Source organism: Lagenorhynchus albirostris, chromosome 5 (genome assembly GCF_949774975.1).
Source record: "Lagenorhynchus albirostris chromosome 5, mLagAlb1.1, whole genome shotgun sequence".
NCBI classification, from domain to species: Eukaryota; Metazoa; Chordata; class Mammalia; order Artiodactyla; family Delphinidae; genus Lagenorhynchus; species Lagenorhynchus albirostris.
Genome location: NC_083099.1, coordinates 35,806,274 through 35,827,437, shown reverse-complemented (window position 1 = coordinate 35,827,437; position 21,164 = coordinate 35,806,274). Strand labels below are relative to the sequence as shown.

At 35.8% G+C, this 21,164-nt stretch overlaps 1 protein-coding gene across 8 annotated transcripts in view; it reads left to right on the top strand.

Moving 5' to 3' along the window:
• The window catches only part of ATP2C1 (ATPase secretory pathway Ca2+ transporting 1), a 119,719-nt gene that overhangs the window by 63,111 nt on the left and 35,444 nt on the right, over positions 1 to 21,164 (top strand). For all 8 annotated transcript variants that reach the window (XM_060149856.1, XM_060149852.1, XM_060149859.1 and 5 more), the window contains 5 exons: positions 11,098 to 11,253; positions 11,983 to 12,051; positions 13,039 to 13,114; positions 15,943 to 16,009; positions 20,204 to 20,328. In XM_060149856.1, coding sequence (XP_060005839.1) covers positions 11,098 to 11,253; positions 11,983 to 12,051; positions 13,039 to 13,114; positions 15,943 to 16,009; positions 20,204 to 20,328 — 493 coding nt within the window. The remainder of the gene's footprint in view (positions 1 to 11,097; positions 11,254 to 11,982; positions 12,052 to 13,038; positions 13,115 to 15,942; positions 16,010 to 20,203; positions 20,329 to 21,164) is intronic.

The window sequence follows — 21,164 nt, the reverse complement described above, 5'->3', positions numbered from 1 at the left end:
AGTCCAGGATCAAGGCACCAGCATGGTCGCATCCTGGGGAGGACCCTTTTTCTGGTTCATAGCTGGTGCCTTCTTGCTATGTCCTCACGTGGTAGAAGGGGCTAGAGAATATATCCAGACAAAACTCTTAATTCAAAAAGTTACATGCACCTCTATGTTCATAGTAGCACTATTTACAATAGCCAAGACATAGAAACAACCTAAATGTCCACTGACAGAGGAATGGCTAAAGAAGATGTGGTACATATATACAATGGAATATTACTCAGCCATAAGGAGAATGAAATAATGCCATTTGCAGCAATGGACCTAGAGATTATCATGCTAAGTGAGTAAGTCAGAAAGAAAAAGACAAGTATCATATGATATCACTTATATGTGGGATCTAAAATAGGACACAAATGAACTTATCTACAAAACAGAAACAGACTCACAGACATAGAGAAAAGGCTTGTGGTTGCCAAGGTGGGGGTGGGGGGTAGGGGAGGGATGGACTGGGAGTTTGGGGTTGGAAGACACAAACTATTATATATAGAATGGATAAACAACAGGGTCCTGTATAGCACAGAGAACTATATTCAGTATCCTGTAATAAACTATAATGGAAAACAGTATGGAAAAATAATGTATATATATGTATAACTGAATCGCTTTGTTGTACAGCAGAAATTAACACAGCATTGTAAATCAACTATACTTCAATAAAAATAAAAAAATTAAAGAATAGTAACAGATGTATAAGTAATTTAATAAAGAAAGGAAACAACTTTTCTAATCTAAAAGAAGGCAAACAATAAGAAAGGAACAGAAATAGGAACATAGAATAAATAGATGGGTCAAATAGAGAACAAATAGTAGGAAGAGCTATAGAACCCCACTGTATTAGTGCTTATTTTAATTGTAAATGGATTAAATATTCACTTAAAACACTGAGATTATCAAAGTGATATAAAAAGCAAATGCAATTTAAAACAGTGACATATCTAAACATTTTTTTTTCCCTTAAAATATATCTGTTTTTCCCATAGAGTCTTTTGAGGTATCCATGTAGTAAATCAGCAGATCTTTATGGAAATGAGTGTTAGGCATTGTGGGAGACACAAAGATGGTGTGATAGAGCTCTTGCCCTCAGAGAGCAGACTGTTGGTATACACAAATCACTGTAAGATAAGATAGAACTGCGTAAGTGAACGAGAACTACAAAGAATGGAGTAGAAAATTTAGAGAAGGGAGAGGTTACTTCTGATTTGAGTGAAATGAGCATGCCTCAGACAACATCGCTCTGGTGGTCATAAACGAAGGGTAGTACTGAACAAAGATGCAGCAGCAGCTGTATGTAGATCCCTGTGAGTGTTCTGGTATGTGATTAGAGCTGCACTATGTTAAAGATAGAAAACATATGGTAGAATCAGGGGGCCTTGGATATGAAGCTCCATTGCAGATTTTATTGGTTGGGATTTAGCTTTGAAGGTTATACCTAGCTGGCAATGATGTTACGTTTAATCCTGCCACCGTGTGTAGAATATGTTGAAGGGATGGAGTAAGGCACCTAGTATAAGAAGCCCTCATAGCCCATGAGAATGCCAGTCTCATCTGTTATTGGAATTGACATGTACAGAGCTGTCATTCTTTGAATACCTAGTGTGTCCCAAAACATGAGCATTCTCATGTGGAGGTTATGGAAAGCCTGAAGAACATTTGGAGTTATAAGTACAAGCTTCATTTAATCTTGAAATAAAGAAAGGTCTTTCTTCCAAATACTTAAAATTTATCCTTAGAAAGATATCAGATTGCTTTAATTGTTGAGTGCAAATAACACAATACAGCAAGTATTGGGAATGTTAATTTTACTTTATTACCTTCTTTCTCCCCTTAGTAGGTCTTTTTGTATCTTTTTTACTCACTTCTTGTCCCGTCCTCCTATCCCTAATATTTGGTTAATGATAAGACCTTGAATTATTCTTCCTTAGAGATGTAGTAGGCCTGTCACTTGATATAAATCATCTTCCCCTCCCCCAAAGAACCCTAACTTGAATCCATGAAGTTTTTGTCACCATTTATTATGGAGTGCTTCTCTTCTAATTCAGAAGCAGACCTCCTCAGTGGGATAGTTAGAAGATGATTTTCCCATTGTTTGAACAATTTGAGCAGTATAACGACACAGAAGCTTTAAAACACCATTTGACTTAGTAAAGTACTTAAGGGTTTCATTTAAACAAGGGTTAATTGAGAATTATCTCAGATAATTGAAATTAATTTCTCATATAGAAAAATACTTGTCAGAATATGGATTAGTACATATTTTATCCATTCAGCAAATATATATCGAAGACTTACTGTGAGTTTAATAAGAGGGATTTTTGACATTTTAAAGCTTGATGATGTAAAAATTAGAAGTGTATGCTTTGTGGAGTAATTGATTAGTTTTGATTGTTTTCCCCCTACTTGTTAACTTTTCAGACACTTCATCAGCACGTTTTATTTGGCAGTGCTGTGCTTAGGTTGATTTTGTTCCAGTTAATCCACTTTACATATATAGTTGAACATGTTTAATTTCTTCTGTCACTTCTCTCCCCTACCTGGTACCAGAGGCATGTTTTTGCAACTACTTTGATAGTAGATTGAGACAACATTCCTAAAAGAATTGAGCCTTTCCTGCCGCTTCTAGATTTAAATGTACTGACCGAAGACATAAGAAAGCTGATAAGGTGAAATTCTCTTTTGGACACAGGTTACTAACTTTTTGTAATTAAATTGGCTTATTGGAGTGTTGTTTGCTGAATTTGGTTGTGGTGAATGATTATGTAAGGCTAGCTGGTTATTTGATGTTCCTACATGAAACAAACTCTTTGTTAGAGTATAAAGGAAACAGAAGACTCCTCAGTTATCCTTGGGCTATTATTAATTTTTCACAGATAAAGCACATGGATTTCACTTTGGAAAAAGTAAGCGTAGGACTTTTGCAGTATAGTTCTTTTCGTGTGGACATGGCCCGTGGCCAAGGTTGTCACTTCAGCATTGTCATTGCTGCAACTCTAGGGTTCCTGTCATAATTTCAGTGGTTCAGACTTTGGCTGTAATTCTTGCGTGGGCCTGTAGTAGCATCTTGTCAGCAAGTTCAGTGACTCACTGCTATATAACTTTTATCTGGTATTTTCTGGCTGTGTCTTAAGTCAATTCAGGCTGCTGTAATAAAATACAATAGACTGGGTGGCTTAAACAATAGATGTTTATATCTTATGGTTCTGGGTGCTGGGAAGTCCACAGTCAGGGTCTGGCAGAATTGGGTTGTTGGTGAGGGCACTCTTTTGTCTTGCAGTCTTTTTGCTATGTCTTCATATGGTAGAGAGAGTGATCCCTCTTCCTCTTACAAAGCCACTGATCCCATTATGTGGGCCTCATCCACATTACCTTCTTTAACTCTGATTACCTCCCAAGACCCTATCTCCAGTTATCATCACATTACATTGGAGTTTAGGGCTTCAGCATGAATTTTGGGGGGACAGAATTCAGTCCATAGCAGGCTGAGCCTATCTTTTGTAAAACCCTTTTTAAAGAAGATTAATATTGATAACTTAAGGATTTCTGTATTTGGTTTTCTTGCCTGAGTCAGTTTTCCATGGCCAAGGAATGAGCGAATATGTGTTGGTGGCAGTAAGCTTACCAGCATAGGAACCTTAGAATTATTTGTGGAACTGGGATAGTAAAACTTAGAGGAATTGAGCTATGGGCATGTTCTCCAGTTTTTTCCCTTAGGATTTTTATTTTAATTTTTTAGTAGTAGTTCAGAAGAGAGACCTCTGGCTAGTTAATTGGGGGCAGCCAAGGGATTGGTCAGACAGTGACTTTAGATGAAGCAATCTTATAGACTATACATACGTACATAACAGTACATTTTGCCTTTTTGGAAACATAACATATTTTCCATAATGTTCCAGGTAAAGTCTATATCAAAATTTGAACAAAGAATTCTTTGTAAGAGAAAACAATGTAAGAGTCAGAGGAAAAGAGGATTTCTTTTGGCTGTTGAAATATTTTACCTCTTAGCTACAAGTTTTTAACTAAACACAAAATATTGCCTGAAATGTACCAAGATTTTCCTTCACTTGGAGTACTGAATGATTAATTCTGTTGATACTTTCTTTTGTGGCTCATGTGTTAGTGTTATTAGCCCATATCATTCTTTGAAACTGTCTTCAAGATCTACACAAAGGGTACAGTTGCCACTTTTTTTTTCAAACCCAATTTTTGTTTAAATGGGAATGTCTTAATTTTTCATTTTTGAAAGATAGTTTTGCTGGATATAGAATTCTCTTTGATTTTTTTTAAGCACTTTAAATATGTTATTCTACTGCTTCTAGCTGCCATGGTTTCTGATAAGAAATGGGATGCTAATCTTATTGAGAATCCCTTGTACATGATAAGTTGCTTTGCTCTTGCTGTTTCAAGATTCTGTCTTTGTCTTTCAGCAGTTTGGTTATAATATCTCTCAGTGTAGACGTTTATGAGTTTATCCTGTTTGGAGTGTATTTGTCTTCTTTGATGTATAGATTCCTGTCTTTCATTAAATTTGGGAAGTTTTCATCCAATATTTCTTCAGATATTCTTTCTGCCCATTTCTAGTTTTTTTTCTTCTAGGACTCTTATAATGCTTAAATTGGTATGCATTTTACACTTTGTCTTCCCTGGTATATGTGGTAGCCCTTCCAAGCCATTATTTCTTCAAAGAACTTCCACCTTAGTCTCTTCCTTTTCAGTCTTTTGGTTGTGTCTGCTGCTTGCCCTGTTCTGTGCTTTGCCTGCTAGTATATGTCTTTAATCTTTTGGCAGATACCTGGAAAGCTACTCTAGCTGGAGTCAGGATGTGAATTAAAGGTCAGCCTCTGCACCAGTCCTTCAGAGAACTGCCAGACAGGTCAAAACACACAACTATAGTATTTTAGGAGCAGGGTCCAGGAACAGAAGCTTCCATCCCCACAGCTATTGCTGCTTCTCTTGGGAATGGGGCGTAGCAGACAGGCAAATAAAAATGCCTTTTTCTTCTCAAGCATTTCTCTGTTTGCTTTTTTATTCCAGAGTTTATTGTTAGTTTTTGCCAGCTTATGAGTTTTTAGTGGAGGGACCAGTTGTTTGAGTGCCGTGCTCCACTATTTTCTGTGATGTTACTCCTGAGTTGTAAGTTTTTATATTGACTTCAGTGTATTTTTTTGGCAGGTAAATTTGATAAATTGATTTACAATATGTTGCTCCCTCCTTATTGTGATTTATCACTGAAACTTCACTTTTAAATTTCTGAGTTATTAAACATATACATACTTGTAAAAAAGCAATTTACAAACATCTTAGGAAGTAGAGATTTTAAATTAGCTGTTGAAAGAAATTGACTAGAATGTTGGAAAAGGTGTATGTTGTATTTGTGGGATGTGGAAACATTCATATTCACTAAAAGCTATTTGATATAATCACTTGTGTTTGACTTTGGAAAAGATGTATTTTTCTTTAATAGTATCATACAGCTGAGAAAACCATTCCATACTTAGAGCAATAGGAGTGCTGGTTCTCTAAGATTGTATAAGTGGAGCTCTGCTTAGTGTTTTGTTGTCTGATTTTTATAGTTCAGTGGTTAAAAACTATTGTGAGCTGAGCAATGCTATTCATTTTAAAATGCTGATGAGAAAGAACTCTTTTTTTCCTCAGTCACTAGAATTTAAAAAGACAATATGGGTGGGTTAGAAGTGAGACTTAGTGTCTTTGTTTTAAGAGTATCATTTTACATTAGTAGGAAAGGACTGTTGCAAAAATAGGTCCCCTTTTGAAATTTTGTTCCTTTTAATAGTCTTACTGAAATATCCTATAAATCATTGTTAACCAAATTTAAATATTTGCCTTTAAATTATTGACAACTTGATCAAGTTCAATCTGTACTTTTTTTTTTTTTAAGTAAGAAGCACTGAATGTATACTTTGTGTTGCTGCACGTGGGCTTTCTCTAGTTGCGGTGGGCGGGGGGCTACTCTTTGTGCGGTGCACGGGCTTCTCATTGCAATGGCTTCTCTTGTGGAGCATGGGCTCTAGGCGTGCGGGCTTCAGTAGTTGTGGCACACGGGCTCAGTAGTTGTGGCTCGGGGGCAGCTCTAGAGTGCAGGCTCAGTAGTTGTGGCACATGGGCTTAGTTGCTCCGCGGCATGTGGGATCTTCTTGGACCAGGGATCGAATCTGTGTCCCCTGCATTGGCAGGCGGATTCTTAACCCCTGCACCACCAGGGAAGTCCCTGAATCCATACTCTTAAGTCAAGTTTGCAAGCATTTACCATGGGATAAAATTGATTTCATGTAACACTTGGTCAGTTGGCCTTTGATTAATAAGCTAGAGCTCATGAAGAATTTTTAATTATATTTTCCTTCATTTGAATAAACAGTAAGAGGAATCTTAATTTTTGAGAGCATAAGTAAGAAATTTTATCATGATCAGACAGTTGCAGATGAATATTTTGGAAGATTCATTTCTGGGGAAAGAAATCCATTTCTGATTTGCTTTTAATTCTGGACTAGAGGTGATTAACCTAGCAGCATACAGGATACTAAGATGTTCTTTAGTTTATGAACTTATTTGTAGTTACCAATTGTACCATATTAACTGTAATTTTTTTAAGCAGTCACTTTTTGCTTTCCAGGAAACCTTTGTGACTTTGGCATTTACCTTATTTCTGCCTAATGTTTTATAGGAATAATCCTGTGAGTTATTTTCAACCATTTAAATTCTGTAGGTGTTAAATATTCAGATTGTGGGATTATGTATGCATCTTGATTCTTATTTACATTCTGCTTTTTGAACTGTGTTGTGTATTATTTACACCTCCACCATTGTGCCTGAGGAAGAATGAAGAGAAACATAATCAGTTTCCTTATTAACAGCTTTTCTGAAGGTTTTATGTTTAAACTTGGATGGAAGGCATGGAGCTGGCTGATTCTTTGACTTAATTTTATCCTAACCTTTCTCTCATGAATGCAATGGATAAATGACTCTAATGTCTTTCTTCTCAGGTGAATTAAATTGTGACTTGTTAAAGTGTAATAATTAGGCTTGCCTACTTTATTAAGGTACCACCCTTCCTAGAAATGGCTTCCTTCCCCTTACTCTCTCAAAACTGCTTCCTGCGAAAACTTGCAGTCACCATTAGGAGAAGCTAACTTGTCACTTAGAAAATAGTCTTGTTCAAGGGACAGTTGAGAGCTATGCTACAATGTATGATTTAGACAAATTTCATTAATAATGTGTTGTTAATTTTAACAGATTTATAATTATATAGGAAAAAAAGATAAGGACCCAAACAAAGCTCCCTTTCCTTCCACATTAGTTTGTATACTAACACAGGGCTGATTGTTGTTGTACAAAAAATTACATGCCTGTTTTCTGTAGGAAAACCTGATTTGAACAAAAATTCTTACTCTTAAATGGTTGTTGCCCTGCTGAGGCTGACAGTGAAGAGCTGGGTCCCTGACAGAGTCAATAAAAGCCAGGCTTCCCCCCTCTTTTTAAAAAGTCAGATTATATTTGTATTCCTTGACAACCACCTAATGTTAGTATTTATCCTTGTTTAAGATTTACATTTGAAGTAAAAATTCTTCAGTGGGAAAACATAAATTTCAACTTTCTCACAGAGAAAGGAGTTCTATAGCTTGTATACAAATATTTGTTTTTAAATATTAGCAGGTTTTTCTTACTAAGAGCTTAGAAAATTACAAACAGTTCTAATTTTTGTAAGAAGCATTAAAGAGGAACTTGCTAAACAAAATAAACTATTTGTTGACTTTTGTAATTTAGAAGAATAGGAGTTATAATTTGTTAACGTTTGGGTTTCAACTCCATAGTTTATAAGCTGTGTGATGTTGGGTGAGGCACTTAATCCTTCAGTATGTCTGTAAAATAGGGATAATACTACTAGTGCTTGCCTCATTGGAGTTCCTAGTAGCTAAGTAGCTGTTAGTAGATAACTTAGTATAGGTGTGTAGCATGGTGCCTAGCAGATAGTGAGCAAGGAAGTGTCAACTGACTGCTTTTAGTATTAGCATCATCTTTGAAGAAAGATCTAACTTTTTTCTTACTTGGTAATAAATGTGTTAGTGTGAAAAATTATATAGACCTAAGATTAATTTGGGAAGAAGAGTCAAATAACTATGTTCTTTTAATAAAAAAAATTCATTGCTTTTGAACATGGCAGGTGTTCTTTTTTTGAATCTGTAGTTGTGGTGAAGTAATGAACGCAAATTTACCTGGCTTATCTTTGCATACATAATTATATAAAATGGGAAGCCTTCTAAAGACTGTCAGATCTGTGTTTTAAGGAATACTTTTTATAAGCCTATTTTGATACTAAAATCTATCACATTTACATGGTATTAAACTTTCAGGAAATGCTAACACAGTTTGGTCTCTCTGGAGTTGTATGATATAATTTATTTTTATCCTGAACATTCTTAAACTTTATGATCTAATGTTATAAACTTGATTATATTTGCAGTGTCATATGCCTGCCTAGCACAGGAACGCACCTAGCATGTTCCTGCCCCTACAGGCTTTGTACTTTGTGCTCCTTTTGCCTAGAATCCTTCCTCCCTGATTATGGCCCAACCGTGGGGCCCTCACGCCAGTCAGGGCTCTGCAAAAGGGTCATCTGCTTTTGAGAGATGTTCTCTTTCTATCTAAATGTCACTCTCCATTCTTACCATGTTTTTTTCCTCACTATCAAGCATTATATTATCCACTCTTGTTTATTTTTTCAAATCAATTTCCCATTAGAATAAAAGTTGAGGGCAGCAGTAAACTTTGTTTACTGCTGATTCTCACTCTGTATGATATAGTACAGAACCTGGCATATTATAAGTATTAATAAATACTTTTTAAGTGAATGAATCAATGACATTGATCAAATCAAAAGTTTTATTATGTAGATGGGGAGAAAGAATTCATGAACTCAATTTTTAATAATTATTTTCTGTGAGATTTTTTAAGGTATTTATGGTCATAACAAAATAACCATTTAAATAGATGAGATTTATTCCCCTTCCCCACCCCACAAAAAAGAAAAAACAGGATTTAAATTTAGAGTACTTGGTACATAGTAGGAATTGTCAATCAGGAGGCCCAATTCAGAACACTAGCTCAGTTTATAATAGCAGTGAAACTGCACATTAAACTGCTCTGGGTTCATTTTCTTATCTTGTTTTCTTTCTAGGATCTAACCCAGTGCCTGGTACATAGTTAAGGTAGTCAGTAAATGTTGCTTAGGTGAGTGAATGAACCTATAAAATGAATAAAATCATGAACTAGTTTCTAGTTTCCCAAAGAGCCTCCTAATGATCCTTGAACTAGAGCTTCTGGAATAAAGTGGATCAAAGATGTTTGGAAAACACTCTTCTGTTGATTCTGAAACCTGAGTGCAACATCAGAATTACTTGGAGGGCTTGTAAATTGCAGTCTGTTAGGTTCACCCTCCCCACCTCCTTGTTTGCGGTAGGGCAGTGAATTTCTTAACAAGCTCTGAGGTGTTAGAGGTGATGCTGGTTCTGCTAAGACCACACTTCCACAACCCCTGCTGTATCTGTAATCCTGTTGAGGTGCCTCATGCTGGTGCATTGTAAGTTTTGAGAAGCACTATGGTAGGGGGAGCTGTTTAATTCTTAACACAGTGTTTCTAAAACTTCCTTGACCAGAGTACTCCTCCCTTGTATGTATGTGTATATATGTGTGTGTCGGTTTATCAATGATCATCCATCTATAACACTATACACAATGCCTATTAACATCCTTGGAACTGTTGTTCTGTGGGCCATACTTAGAAACAGAGCCAGGTCACATCTGCAGTATTTTCCACATATAAAATGATGATTTTTTTTTTTCATGCTTGGGTAGGTGAATTCTTAATTGTGTTAGGAGTGCAGCCTTCAGTATTGAACCCATTGCAGAGTTGGATGGTGATATGATATTCATGATCTGCATGGAAACATTTTATACATTTTTGATTCTTGCTGACATAAATTTAGAATAAATGTAGGGATGTATAGCAAGAACAATTTCATGAAAATTAAACCCAAAATGATGAAATTATTTATTTCTCAGTACCTTTTATATCTTTCAGTCGTATTTCTCTTCTGTTATAGTTGGTTTAAATCTGTCAAACCCATTTTCAGGACTTCAGGATATGGCAAAGTTAGGAAATAATTTTAGAAAACTCATGAGAGTCGAGTTTTCTCTAAATAAAGATTGTCTCAGCTAGTGTCTCCTTTTCCCTAGTTGTATTTGGAAGTTTAGGCTAATTTTGTCTCATGGTTCTGTCTACTTTGTAGTAGATTTTGTTGATTTAGCTTCTTTTTTTTTTTTGGCTGCATCGGGTCTTCGTTGCTGTGTGCGGGCCTTCTCTAGTTGCTGCGAGGGGGAGGGGTTACTCTTCTTGCGGTGCACAGGCTTCTCATTGAGGTGGCTTCTCTTGTTGCGGAGCACAGGCTCTAGGCGCATGGGCTTCAGTAGTTGTGGCTCACGGGCTCTAGAGCACAGCCTCAGTAGTTGTGGCACACTGGCCTAGTTGCTCCGTGGCATATGAGATCTTCCCGGACCAGGGCTTGAACCCATGTCCCTTGCATTGTCAGACAGATTCTTAACCACTGCGCCACCAGGGAAGTCCCTAGCTTCTTTTTCTTTCTTTTCTTTTTTTTTTTTTTTTGCGGTACGCGGGCCTCTCACTGCTGTGGCCTCTCCCGTTGCGGAGCAGCAGGCTCAGTGGCCATGGCTCATGGGCCTAGCTGCTCTGCGGCATGTGGGATCTTCCCGGACCGGGGCACAAACCCGTGTCCCCTGCATCGGCAAGTGGACTCTCAACCACTGTGCCACCAGGGAAGCCCCCCCTAGCTTCGTTTTTAAATATGGTTGTACCTATTCCAGTCTACTGTCTTAGAGTAATGGATGTGATAAAAGATTTGGTTAATTTATAGAAGGGAGGATATTTGTGGAAGGAGTGATGGTTACAGACTCCTTAGATGTTAAGTTTAGCAGAGCGAGTCTTCAAACTTGAACTTACTGGAGTGCTTTATGTTCCCCAAGGCTGTGGATCTTTCCATTGATGAGTCCAGCTTGACAGGAGAGACAACACCTTGTTCTAAGGTGACAGCTCCTCAGCCGGCTGCCACTAATGGAGATCTTGCATCAAGAAGTAACATTGCCTTCATGGGAACACTGGTCAGATGTGGCAAAGCAAAGGTAAATTTTCTTTCTCGTTTTCAAGATAGTAGTTCCTTTGTTTTCAACCATTTCCTCAGTTCTTTTTTGGCTAGTTTTATGTGGAGCTTTTAAAAATATATGGCGAAGAAATGGCAGAATTGAACCTAATCCTTGGCAGATATTTGTGAGGCTAAGGAGAAGCCGTGTCCCTGAGTTATAATACATCCATAGTTCTGCCATTTACCAGGTAATGGATCCTGTAAAAGCATAGTCCTCAGTACCTGTTCTTTTCTTTTTTTTTGGCTTGTGGATATGTTCACCATTGGTTAAATAAAATTTCAATTTAGTTGATATGATACTGGCTATAATATTCAGACTACATATCACTCTCCTACTGATTGATTTCAAATATTTTATTTCCTGGATTTTAATATTACACAAATGTAAAAGGCATCATTCAGTAGCATTTGAGAGGGAAACTACATTAAATGTCTCTACTGAGTATAAGAAAGGTTCAAATTTCAGAAATATTAACATAGACAAAAAAATGGGCCACAGAATTGAGTCAGTAATAAGTTTAATGAGATGTTTGTTTTCAAGGATCTGTAGTAACATCAAAAGTAAATTTGCTGAGAGAACCTTGGATACGTATGTCAGACATCTTGACTGTGGGTGGCTTTGGAGAAAGGGAATGAAGGGGTTTTGTTCTTTGGTTGAGAGAGGTTGATTCCATCTGAATGTAAATATGTTTTCTTGTTTTTCCCTTAGGGTATTGTCATTGGAACAGGAGAAAATTCTGAATTTGGAGAGGTTTTTAAAATGATGCAGGCAGAGGAAGTAAGTAACAAACTTAGTTTGTTAATGATGTTTGAGTTTCAAATCCGAAATATTTTCCATTGTAAGTAGAGGAAAAGAGGATATTGGAGGATTATTTTGTTAATTTTGCAAGTAATATTTTATTCAGAATATTACTCAGTTGTCTGTGCTTAAAATCATAAGTGGAAAGCCTGTAATTGGAAGGGTTTGAATTAACACTTTAATATTTGAAATATTCTGATGTTTATTCATTGTTCATAGGAGAAGAAGGTTTAGCCAGTTATTTATAAGGCTTATTATTTTTAGAAATTAGCTTTATCATATTAAATTTAAAGATTACTAAATAGTATATTTGTACTTTAGAACATGTCTTCTACCAAAATTCCCAACTTTACATAATTCCAAGTATCTGGAGAAAAAAAGATTGCAAAGTGAAATAACTTGGAAGATACCCTTGTTGAAGGATATTGAAGATTAGTTCTCTCATTTAAAATATCTTCTTATATTTAAAAAATAAGTTGCATTCTACAAATATCATTTTCTTCTCAAATTATCTGGATTTCTCAGGTAGCCTGCTAAGACTCCCATATGTGATGCAGTGTGTAAAACCGTCCCAAGCTTGGGGGTGAAGGGATCGCCAGAGATCAGGGAGCCAACAGGGTAAAAAGACTTGGGTTACAAGCATCTTTGTAAGGAGAAAGAGTAGAAAAATGAGGGGCAGCTGATGATAATGAAGTCCTGGGGAAACTGCTAGGGAGAATAGATTTTTCCTCAAAGAGGCATAGAGAGCACGGACCTTTTCAAATAAACGGGTTTTTAACAGTCTAGGCCTCACAGTTTTCTCAGTGAAGGAGCTAAAACTTACCTCAAGGGAGAGTTGTGTATGTCATGGGTGTGTTAAGCACGAGCATGTGTGTGTCAAACACTTAGAGTCCCTGGCACCTAGTAAAGCTCACTAAATTTAGGTAATTGGGTAATTGTGGTGACACTCTTCTCCAATTTGTCAAGGCACCAAAAACCCCTCTGCAGAAGAGCATGGACCTCTTAGGAAAACAACTTTCCTTTTACTCCTTTGGTATAATAGGTAAGAGAACAGTGAGTATGTATATCTCCTATATTTACTTAGGTTTATTTTTTGAGTGGGAAGGGGGAGTTAGATCCATACATAGAAAAATTCCATTCATTCATTCATTTATTCAGCTACTATTACTTTTTTTAAACTATAAAACTAATCCCCAGCTGTTGTCCTTTGCTACAAAGATAAAATAGAACTCTGTAATTCCTGTAATCAAAGAGCATTTCTATAAACATTTTAGTATTTGTCTTTCTAGTCTTCAATAAAATATGATAGTATTGTGTTATGACTACTCTTCTAAAACAAATTTAAAGGTTGTATAGTATTCCATTGTGTGAATATGTGTGTGTATACATATATAAAAAGCCAGTGCTCTTTTAGACATTTGTGTAGGTTTTTAAAGTTTTAAAAAATTGTGTAAGTGATTCTTCAGTGCAGGTATCTTATTATAAACACCTCTCATTTCCTTAGGATAAATTCCTGAGAGTGAAATTATTGGGTCAAAGAGTATCTGTGTGATTTAAAAATTTTTGGCATGTTTTTAAAGGCTTTTGTTTCATATTGCCAAATAATATCCTCCATCAACAAGATAAAAGTCTCTCTTCCAGCACCCTTGCCAGCTTTTTTGTCACTAACTTAATAGGTGAAGAAAAGTCTTCTCATTATTTTATTTCAAAATTCATTATTCAAGAAACAGAACACTTTGTCATATGTATGTTAGTCCTTTTTATTTTATGACCTGCTGGTTTATTTCTTTTGTCCCTCTTCTTTTGTGGTATAAGTCTTAGATTGGTCACAGCTCTTTGTATAATTAGGATATTAATCCTTCTGTTGTTTAAGTTACAAGTATTTTTTTCTCCTGATTTTTAAATTGCTTTTGAGGGCTGTATAATAAACTTGGTAGGGAGGGGAGAGATGCGTGTAATGAAACAATCTCTTGCCTGAGATTCTTATCACCCTCCTGTTGATGATTAGTGCAGTTAAGTTTCTGTCTGTGTTCTATTCATAAAGACTCCCCCAACCCCATATGGGAGAATGTTTTTTTGTTTATAGTTATTTAAACATCACTATACTACTTTAGTTTTTACTTTTGACACTTAATTTTTCTATTTTATTTAGAATTTATTTTAGTATAAGACTTAAGGTAGAGTTATTACTTTGTTACTCAAAAGTTAATTATCCTAGTACCATCAATTCCATAGTCCATTCTTAATTCACTGAGTTGACACAACATCTTTATCATAACATTAAACACATCAATTTTGGAGTCTTTTCTCTGTTTCTTTCTTTCTTTTTTTTTTAAAGAGAAAAGTAAAATGTTTTTTGGAAAAGCAGAGCACATGCGGAAAGATGCATGGATGAACTCTGTGAGAGAGTCCTTCTCTGTTTAATTCTTCCATATGTTATTTTAATTTTTCTTGCTAGCTTTTAAGATAACAATGCAATTTTAAGACAATATTTCTGCTGTACAGTTTCAGTGAAATAACTTCTTAAATATTAATCCTCTTGATCCATTTCTCATTATCATAAACATAAAGTAGAAGCTGGGAAGGTATTTCATTCTTTTTGTTTAAATGGTGTGTATGTTCTCATAGCTCCCTTCATTTGGTTATTGCTGTTTATTTTTTAGAATTTGTAGTGAATTTGGTAAATTGAAGGGCAATTTAGCCAATTAAATCTTTCCAGTTTATATTAACATTGTATCATTAAACCACGTCAAATTTAGTGATAAAAATTTTTCAACTTTATGGTTACCTGGTTTTAAATGCATTGGACATAATTTTTCTTGTTAGGATAGTATATGGAATAGGAGAAGGATCAAGATCAAAATCAAGGGTCAGCAGACTTTTTGGTAAAGCACCAGATAGTAAATGTTTCAGCCTTTGGTTCGTACGTTCTGTGTTGGAAATACTCAACTTTGCCATCAGCACAAAAGCAACCACAGACAATTTACAAACAATGGGTGTGGCTGTGTTCCAACAAACTATTTACAAAAACACGTAAGAGGGCCATAGACTGTATAGTTTGCTGGACTCTGGTATAATTCACTGGAGAGATTTCTTTTATCAGGATAGTATTTGGGATGGGATCTGGATCATTATTTTGTAGTTGCAGAAAGATGAAGAAAACCTTGTTTTCAATATCCATATTGATCTAGAATACAGTCTCGAAGTTATTTTATTAAAACTCTGATACAGTGTTTTTCCTCACAAAACCAGTGGTACATCCCTTGCGCCCCCCCCCCCTTCTTTTCAAAGATAAAGATTAAAGAAGAGAGTAAAGAATCAGCTGTTTGGTTTATGTTAATTCGTTTTTAACTTTTAAACACTGAAAAGGTCGTAATTTTTAAATGTTAATTGCAGTTTTGACTGTCTTATAATGTCTTATATCATTCATTGAGCCAAGTCCTAAGTACTCCTTGGTTTGTAGTACAAACTTAATGTGCAGTGTCTGGATATTGAGTTATGAGAAGTAAAGTTCCAGGGTTTATTTTTGCGAACCTCATAGTTAAGAGAAAACCTATATGTATATGCTGCCTTCTTTTTTTCCCCCTCTTATATTGGGAACTCTCAGATATTATTACTTTAAGGGATGGGTGGCAGCAGTGGCAACAAAAGGTAAAACTGTAGGTGTGTGCATGCATACACAGTTTTAACCTTAAGCTTAATTTAATCTCACCTGCTTAATGGATTCTTGTAAAATCTTATAATTGTGATCTGATAAACTTTCCCTTTTATATCAAGGGACTTTTGCTGCCCTCAGCTTTCTGTTCTATCCCTTCTATGCCCAGGTGATTTTATATAAAAGGGAAAAATAGCTGTTTGATTCTGTTACAGGTATCATCATGTTGGTTGGCTGGTTACTAGGAAAAGATATCCTGGAAATGTTTACTATTAGTGTAAGGTAAGTTCTGATAGTTTGTTTATAATTTGAAGTCTCTTTTGCCGCTCTTATTTCTTTGTTAGTCATAGCTTATGTTCCATTATGGAGGTATTATACGAGCACATAAGAGTATATTAACTCTACTTAAATAGTTCAGAATTCATATGTTGAAATGAGCTCCAGGAAAATGAAAACCTATGTATATGCAGTGGAGAAACCCCACACTACATGTCTGGTATTATCAATCCAATATTGCTTTTTTATACTTATATAGACAATTAAGGATTGCCAAACTGAAAACTAGGAGCATGAGAGAGAAAGACCACAATATAAAAATTGAATAATCCATCTCAGAGGAAAACCAAATATGCAAGAATTGATGAAAAATTAAAAATAAACAGAAAGCCTTCATATTTTCAGAGATTTGTGAAGAAACTGCATTCATGATAGACAGATTGCTGTAGAAAAGGATCACAGAACCAAAATATATTTTTTTAAGATATTAAGGTTATGATTGCTGAAATTAAAGATTCAGTTTAAAGGCTATGATATAAAGTCAAAGTGGTCTCCCCAAAAATAGAGTAAAAAGTCTAAAACAGAGAATGAGATAAAAGTGACAAAGAATAATTCAGTAAATGCCATATCTAAGTAATAGAAGATTTAAAAAGAGGTAAGAAGAAATTATATAAGAAATGAAGCGAGACATGAATCTTTATAGATTGAAAGGATTCTCCAAATGCCAAGCAGGACAAAAAAAACTCCAACCCAGATACATCATTGTGAGACTAAAGAAAACAGGTCAGGTCATCTGTACAGGAAGGAAAATTAGACTGGTATCATACTTCTCATTAGCAACTACAGTTTCCACCACAGGGTCTTTTTAGGCTCTACTAAGATTTTCAACTCACGAGACTTTCATAGGTCATACTCGGTACCTGTGTCCTGAGCACCACAGGGCAACGTCCTCTTCTGAGAGAGTTGCTACAGCAGTCCCTGTAGCAGTTCAGCTTAGGTACAAGCAGATGAGGTGACCATGTAAGGGCAGGAGCTGTCCTGGGTTAAAATACCTCATAATCCACAGGAGCCAGCATCTCTGGAAACGTACACTTTCCAGGATGCCTGCAAGAAACGTGCCCAGTTATGAGAGTCACCACACTCAGGAAACCCAAAACTGTAGCTTCCTGTAAGATAATTATAATTCTCCCAGTCCATGGATAATTTATCGGTCAGGAGATCCTTTTATCATAGGCAGTGTTGCCTAGCAACATAGTTGCTATACTGTCGTCACTAAGGGAGCAGAGCTAGAGATTTATTTAACCAAATACAGAAGGGAAAAAGGATTTTATTAAACCTTTATCCACAGCAACATTGGATTAAATTAGAAGACAGTGGAGCAGTACAATTAAAGTATGGGGGGAAATGATTTTAAATCTATAAATCTAGGTCTAGCCAAAGTATCAATTTACGTAATTACAAATGGATAAGCAAGTAATCAAAAAATTTATCCCTTACCTATTCTTGTATGAATTCCAGCAAAACAAGGGTGAAAGAAAGGAAGATGATGTTGTGTAGGGTGTAAGAAAAAGTGGAACTCACCTAGTCCTCTAACGAAAAGAAATCCTGGATGACAGCTCTGTAATAGGCCTAGCAAGTAATAGTTCAAGTTTCAGAATAAAAACCAATGGATTAAAAAAAAAGTCAAGTGGAGTACAAGGAATAAGTAGGATGAATAAGAAGTTAAAAGATATTTGTGATACAGTGAAGGACTATAGTTTTTCCTTGGAGGAGCAAAAATACAACTTGAAACTCTTGGCTTAAATATGTGTAAAGGAGCCTTGGGTTAAATATGAAATGAATTTAAAATGGGGCATGAATTTTATTAACCATTGGCATATTATTATCTATTGGACTCACGTTTTTGAGTATTTTTTTTTGGAGCAGTTCTGACTATTTGTGAAGATTAATACCTCATGACTTTTATTCCTACCTCAGGATCTTCCAAAGGACCAAACATTTAGGAATTTTTAAATAAAATAAAACTCATTCTATTTTGCAATAACCATATGGGTCTACTGTACATTTATATGTGCTAAAATACATGTGGGATCTTTAGTGAACTTATTTTTCCTGCGTGTTGAAACATCTTGGCTGTTTTATTCCCCTAGCAAGTATTTTAACAATTATTTCCAACTGTGCTAAAAATGAGTAAAACAATGAGAAAGCAGAAGGATAAGTAGCTTATAAGGCTACTCTAATAATAAATCATTATTATTCTGTTATCCTTTAATTTTCTTATTATGTTGCCCAAAGCATTACATTATCATTTTAAAAGGTATAAGAAAAGTCTGGAGACAAAATCTTGGTAGTTTTTTTTTTTGTTTATTTTTTTGCATTCATTAAACAAAATTGAGAAATTCAGAATTTTTAATTTTTTTACCATAATGGCAAAGAAGAATTGACAGAAGAATTTTCATAATTATTAGACAAACCAGAAGATGACTGCAAAGAGACAACCACTGTAGGCTCTAATGATGAAGGTGAAATTGAATCATATAAGTGTAATCTCAACACTGAATGCTTGGATGATGGTACTCTAGATTTTCTCAAACTCCTGAATTTTAATGAGTGAACTGGGTTTTTATTTTTATTTTTTTGCCTGTGCTGTATGGCTTGTGGGATCTTAGTTCCCTGACCAGGGACTGAACCCTGGCCTTTGGCAGTGAAAGCGCTGAGTCCTAACCAGTGGACTGCCAGGGAATTCCCTGAACTGTTTATTTTTAAGGATGAAAGGGGAAGGACAGGCATTCTCTTATAGTTAGTCATTCTACAGCAAGGAATTTGTCATGCAGTATTGTATTACTGAGAAGATGACTGTCCTAAAAGTTATGGACCATTAACATTTCCAGAAGTGTTGCATTTTGAAGAGACAAATGCAAAAAGAAGAACCAGAATTGATAAAGCTAAAACTTGTTAGAAATGGTTTTTGAATTTGAAATCACTGTTTTAAAAGGTGAATATGTTCCACGTTTATTCATGACAGTTGAGCAGTTGCATTCAAAGGGCGTTGTCCATTCAGATATATATACTTTCAAATCCAGGAATATAGTTTGGGGTTAAAATTCAAATGAAAATCTCTATTGAAGTTTTTCACAATCCATTTTATTCCTCTGTAAATCATTTGTAAAATGATTTAAATGTAAAGGTCCATTGGATCTAGATTATATTGTAGAAACTGGGCAGTAGAGGGAGTTCAGGGAGCATTGTTAGAATGAAGGATAGGCATGCACCTGTCCTTATCTGTAGCAGAATCAGGAGATATGGAATGGGACAAAAGTAGAGATTTAATTTGAGGTGGTTTTTCTTTTTTAGTATTACGAAGGGAAATAGTGAAGTAATTATTTTTTTTGTTGTGATAAAATGCACATACCATAAAATTTTCCATTTTAAAGTATACAGTTCAGTGAAGTTAAATACATTCATAATGTTACCACCATCACCACCATCTAGTGTCAGAACTTTCTCATCACCCCCAAAAGAAAACCCTGGGCCCATTTTCAGTCATTCCCCATTCTTCCCTCTCCCTACCATCTGGCGACCACGAAACTGCTTTTTGTCTCTTTGGATCTGCTTATTCTTGATATCTCATATAAGTGAAATCATGCAACATGTGTCCTGCTGCTTTCAGTTAGCATGATGTTTTCAAGGTTTTTCCATTCGTAGCATGAATCAGTACTTCATTCTTTTTTATGGCTGAATAGTACTCCCGTGTATGGGCACACCACAGTTTCCCATTCATCAGTTGATGAAAATTTGGGCTCTGTCCATCTTTTGGCTATTGTGAATAATGCTGCTATGAACATTCATGTACAAGTTTTTGTCTGAACACCTGTTATTATCTATATTTATAGATGAGAAACTAAACTACAGAGGTGGAGGCATAATAGCTTGAGGTCACACAGGTGAAAATTGAAGCTGGGGGTACAAATCTAGGCAGTCTGATGTCAGAACCTATATTCTTTAACCACTGTGCTTAACCTGGTAGCTAGTAGGTGTCCAATAAATGTTAATCAGTTTTCCCTCATTTTGAGACCTTTTTTGGGTTTGACAACAACAATTTTACATTTTTAACCTCTGCTTTAAGTAACAGCCAATTGAAATTATTGCTATGGGTACTACTGAATTTATACTTCAATGCTATATCTTTACTGGTTACAGTTTGGCTGTAGCAGCAATTCCTGAAGGTCTTCCCATTGTGGTCACAGTGACTCTAGCCCTTGGTGTTATGAGAATGGTGAAGAAAAGGGCCATTGTGAAAAAACTACCTATTGTTGAAACTCTGGGTAAGTCTCTGGTTAGAGCATGCTTATTCATTGACATGATAGTTTACATCAACAGGGGTCTTTGGGTTTTACAGCTTTTGTCTTAGAGCAGTCCCCAGCCTTTTTGGCACCAGGGACCAGTTTCACGAAAGACAGTTTTTCCACAGACGGGGGGAGGTTGGTGGTGGTTCAGGCGGTAACGCAAGCGATGGGAAGTGATGAAGAGCAGCAGATGAAGCTTCGCTCGTTCACCCACTGCTCACCTCCTGCTGTGCGGCCCCGTTCTTAACAGGCCCTGGGCCGGTACTGGTCTGTGGCCTAGGGGTTGGGGACCCCTGTCTTAGAGGTTTACATGGTGGTGTCTGGCTTGTCGCAATGTTGAGTATGGTTTTAACAACCAAAAAAGGTCATTAAAAATTCATATTACTCGGGTCGGGGAGCTTTAAATCTTTCTGCATCATGGACTGTTCTAATGCTTAAATCATGTAAAAAAAAAAAAGTAACAAATGAAACCATAGAGTGACAGAGAAATGTTTTCTTTTGACATCTCAAGGAAGATAATTGATAATTATAGATCCTAAAATGTCATTCTTGAGTTGCATTTATTAAGAAAGGTAAGCATACAGTAATTATATTGCTGTAACAATTTTATGTGTGATATGAAAATTGTGGTAACTTTATGTATGTTATGAAACTTCTTTTTATTTAGGAATTCAGAAATGTTGAATTTAACTTCTAGTTCGCATTTTAATATTGAGAAGGCAAAAATTCCTTAAAATAATGGCTGAAAAAATTATATGGGTTTATATTATATGGGTTTATATTAAGGTAACCTTGAAACTTTCTAGAAAATGTCA